This window comes from Lucilia sericata, unplaced genomic scaffold (genome assembly GCF_015586225.1).
Source record: "Lucilia sericata isolate MDLA Ls3-8-SP2 unplaced genomic scaffold, ASM1558622v1 Contig002837F_arrow, whole genome shotgun sequence".
Classification (NCBI taxonomy): Eukaryota; Metazoa; Arthropoda; class Insecta; order Diptera; family Calliphoridae; genus Lucilia; species Lucilia sericata.
This window is the reverse complement of record NW_023996529.1, coordinates 27,501-32,476: the sequence shown is the minus strand read 5'-3', so window position 1 is coordinate 32,476 and position 4,976 is coordinate 27,501. Positions and strand designations below refer to the sequence as shown.

Below are 4,976 nucleotides of genomic sequence, written 5' to 3'. Positions count from 1 at the left end.
AAATTATTCGAATAATCGATTAAAATTTTCCGAATAATCGTTTAAAATTATCTGAATAATCGGTTAAAATTATTTGGTAGATATGATAATTTTTGTTAAAAAAAATCGATTAAAATTATTCGAATAATCGATTAAAATTATCCTAATAATCGATTAAATTGATTCAAATAATCGATTAAAATTCATTATTAAATAAATAGACTAAAATAATCAAAAATAATCCGAATAATCGATTAAAATTATTCGAATAATCGTTTGAAATTCTTCGAATAATCGTGAAATTCTTAACGCACCCATTTTTAGTTGGACCATGGTTAGTGAACCTCTGTATTATTGTTTTTTTCAACTATTGTCTATGCGAAAGCGTGTTTTTTGTTCAACAAAACTTTTAACAAAAAAAAAGTTTAACGACCGATGACAACGTTTATGTTTTGTTTTTATTTGTTGTTATTTTTATTAAATAATTTTAACAATTTCAATGTCATATAAAGTAATTGAGTAAGAGTTTTTTTTTCTTTCAGTGGAATTGTTTTACGTAGCGTCACGTTTACATGTGGATTCTTCCTCTACTATCTTTAACACACACAAAAAAGGGAGAGTGCATAATCATTGTTGTGTGGTTGTTGTTATTGTAATTATTTGTTTAATTATAAATGATGACCCGTATAATGTTAATAAACTTGTTTTAAGAGCAACAATATTATTGTTAAAATTCTGAGAAATAATAGAAACATGCTAATGGAATGATTAACATATGTTTATTGGTTTGTTTATTGTCAAAGTCTAATAGCGTTGCCAATTAAGTTTTAGTTTGTTTGTAAACAATAGCAAGAGAAGAAGACAGTTAGTTTTTTATTTTGTTTATGTTTTGCTTTGTCAAACATGTAATTGTAACCCAATCACCTAGTAGCTTACTAACAGTTTTTGTTTTTGTTATTGTTGTTTTTTTACATTTCCTTATATTATTAAGAGAGTATTCTTTGCACCTGTAACTAGGTTTGTTTACTTTTTATTAAACTGTTTTAATAAACCCTTTTTGGTTTGAAAAGAGAGCTTTGTTTTTGTGTTTTTAAAGCTTGTTTATGCTTGTCTAAAGCTTAATGTTAAAGGAATATTAAAGTGTTAATGTTAGTGTAGTTGTATGGGTATCAAAAGAACTCCCAATTACGAAAACTTTTTAACTTGTAGCTGCTTTAAAACATACTCTGCTTGGCCAAAGAGTTAGAGCAGCAGAGTAAAAACATAGCTATGCAAGTGTATGTGTAGTAAATGTGGCAAAACGCCTGCAACTACTATTGAGGGGGTTGTGTTGATAAAATTTTTTAGATTACTTCCGTCTGTCAGTGTTAACAGTTGTGTTTGTTGGTGGTTTTTTCCTACTCTTCATTAGAAAACACCTATTTAATCAGTTTAGTGAGTTAAATGTGAGTGTGTGTGTGTTTTTGGTTTTAGTTTAAGTGTGTTAATTATTAATTAAGAGTGTGTGTTTTTAATAATGAAATAAATTCTATTATTTAACATCTTAAAACATAAATACTGTGAGCTCTCTTCTTATCACTTGTTATACAGGTTTCACTTTTTTTGTTATTCTGTTTATAGTCTGAAACAAAGAACCTATTGAAAGCTCTTCTAAGCCCCCCTATACATGTTTAGAACATTTTGTGGTTCTTTATGTTAACAATTTTTTTTGTATATAAATAAATAAAACAAAAACTTTTGCACCATCAGTTAAGTTCTAAAACAGCATCAGTGCAGTTTTTCCAAATTAAAAAAAAATAAATAAACAAAAAATAATAATAAAAAAAATGTTTAAATTATTTTGGTTTTTAGTCATAACAATAATAGTAAAAAATGCAGAAAGTCAAATTGGCTGTGAGTTTTCTTAAACAAAAAAAAGAAAATTATAAAAAAATAACAAAAAAATAATTAAAATAAAAAGTGTCTTAAACCCTAAAACAAAATTTGAAAAAAAAAATCTAAACAAAAACATTTTATTACTTTTAATAAACTCTTAAGCCAGGCGTATAATTAACAATATTTATTGTATTTATCACGTATACGCTTGGTGTTAAAAAATAATTTTAAAACAATAAGACAAACAATAATTAAACATTCTTAACAAATCCTAATTAACAAAGTGTTAATAATAACATGTTTTTAAATGCATAAATTTTGTAAAATAAATTCTAACTTTGGCATAATATAGCAACACTAATAGGTGTGAGAAAGTTATGGAAAGAAAAGAAGGAAACAGTGCAAAGCAAATAAATCATAAGAATTTTAAAAATTTTTATAAAAAATTATTCGAATAATCGTTAAAAATTATTCGATTAAAATTATTCGAAAAAATTATTCGCTTAAATTTATACGAATAAAAATTTTTTTTAGTGCAATTTTGAGTTTTAGTGCAAATGTTTGTTTCTGAAAAGTTTAACAAAAAAAAATTATTCGATTAATCGATTAAATTTATTCGATTAAAATTATTCGATTAAAATTATTAGAATTAACATTATTTAGTGCAAATTTGCCTTTTAGTGAAAATATATGTTTTTGAAAATTTTTAAAACTTATTCGAATAATCGATTAAAATTATACGCATAAAAATTTTTTAGTGCAATTTGAATTTTATGTGGAAATATTAGTTTTTGGAAAATTTTATTAAAATTATTGAAATAATCGATTAATCGTTTAAAATTATTCGATTAAAATTATACGAATAAAAAATTTTTAGTGCAATTTCAATTTTAAGTGAAATTATTTGTTTTTAAAAAGTTTTATAAAAAATTATTCGATTAATCTATTAAAATTATTCGATTAAAATTATACGAATAAAATTATTCGAACAAACATTAGTGCAATTTTAATTATAAGTGAAAATTATTTGTTTTTGAAAAGTTTTATAAAAAAATTATTCGAATAATCAATTAAAATTATTCGATTAAAAATTATTCGAATAAACATTATTTAGTGCAAATTTGATTTTTAGTGTAAATGTTTATTTTTGAAAAGTTTTATTAAAATTATACGAATTTTTTGCTGCAAATTTGATTTTTAGTGAACATTTTTGTTTTTGTAAAGTTTTAAACAAAGAATCGATTAAAATTATTCGATTAATCGAACAAATTTTTTTTTGTGAAATTCAAATTTATATTTTTTAAACAAGAAACGATTAAAATTATTACAAAAACCGATTCAAGTTATCCGAATAATCGATTAAAGTTATTCGAATAATCGATTCATATTATTCGAATAATCATAGAACTAATTTTTTGTGCAAATATAATTTTTAATTCAAATGTATGTTTTTTCAAAAGTTCAAATTACAATGATTCGTGATAAACAATAAAAAATATACGAATAATCGTTGAAAATTATTCGAATAATCGAATAAAATTAATATAATCGCTACAATTTTTTGGTGCAAATTTGATTTTTAGTGAAAATATTTGTTTTTGGAAAATTTTGAACATAGAGTCGATTAAAATTATTCGATTAATCGAATAAAATTGTTTTTTATAAAATTCAAATTTATATTTGTTAAACAAAAAAAACGTTTAAAATTATTGCAAAAATCGTTTCAAATTATCCGAATAATCGATTAAAGTTATTCGACTAATCGATTAAAATTATTCGAATAAAAACATATTTTCGTCCATTTATCGAATAAAAATGTGAGTATTTTAAGGAAATTTGATTTTTTACCGAGAAAAGTAGTTTTTGTTAAAAAAAAACGATTAGAATTATTCGTATAATCGGTTAAAATTATTCGATTGATCGATTCAAATTATCCAATTTTTTGTAATTTTTTAATTTTTTTTTTATTTTTTAATATTTTTAATTATTTTGTATTAAATCGTTAAAAATTATTCGAATAATCGTTTCAAATTATTCGAATAATCGTTTAATATTTTTCGAATAATCGTTTAAAATTATTCGAATAATCAACTAAAACTTTTCCTATAATTTTAGCATTTTCTATTAAATTTCGTACGAATAACCGTTTGCAATTATTCGAATAATCGATTAAAATTATTCAAAAAAATATTTTTTCGTAACGTTTAAAATAAATCGAATAATCGATTATAAATATTTCTTAAATTTTTCATCATAAATTCAATCGGGAAAATTATTCGTTTAATCGATTAGAATTCTCCGATTAATCGAATAAAATGAAACGAATAATTGATTAAAATTATTCGAATAATCGATTAACAATATTATTTTATTTAATTTTGTTTAAATTGTATACGAATAATCGATTCGTACGAATAACCGATTAAAATTAATCGATTAAACATTTACAATTATTCGAATGATCAATTAAAATTATGCGAATAAATATTTTTTATTCTGAAAATTCAATATTTAGCATTATTAAATTACTTTTGCATGAATAACCGATTAAAAGTATTCGACTAATCTTTTAAAATTAATCGAATAATCGATTAAAAATATAGTTTTCTTCTTAAATTTTTTTATCATAAACTCAATTGGAAAAATTATTCGTTTTTTTCATCATATACTCAATCGTAAAAATTATTCATTTAATCGATTAAAATTATCCGATTAATCGAATAAAATAAAACGAATAATCGATTAAAATTATTCGAATATCGATTAAAAGTAATATTTTATTTAAATTGTGAACGAATAATCGACTAAAATTATTCGAATAATCGATTAAAAAATTTATTTTGTATGATTAATCGAATAAAATTATCCGAATAATCGTTTAAAATTATTCGAATAATCGATTATTTTTTTTTTTAATTCATAAACTTGATACGAAAATTATTCATTTAATCGAATAAAATTATCCGATTAATCGAATAAATTTTTTTTTTGAAATTCAATGTTTTAGCATTTTTTCTTTTTAAATTTTGAATGAATAATCGACTAAAGTTATTCGAATAATCAATTAAAAAAATATTTTGTATGATTAATCGAATAAAATTATCCGAATAATCGTTTAAAAT

General features: G+C 21.6%; 1 protein-coding gene across 1 annotated transcript in view; it reads left to right on the top strand.

The window, feature by feature from the left end:
* The first annotated feature begins 1,707 nt into the window (after positions 1-1,707).
* Positions 1,708-4,976, top strand: part of LOC119614380 (transmembrane protease serine 9-like) — a 5,016-nt gene continuing 1,747 nt past the window's right edge. Inside the window, exon 1 of the mRNA XM_037970512.1 lies at positions 1,708-1,872. Within this exon, the coding sequence (XP_037826440.1) occupies positions 1,806-1,872 (67 nt within the window). The 5' untranslated portion in view covers positions 1,708-1,805. The remainder of the gene's footprint in view (positions 1,873-4,976) is intronic.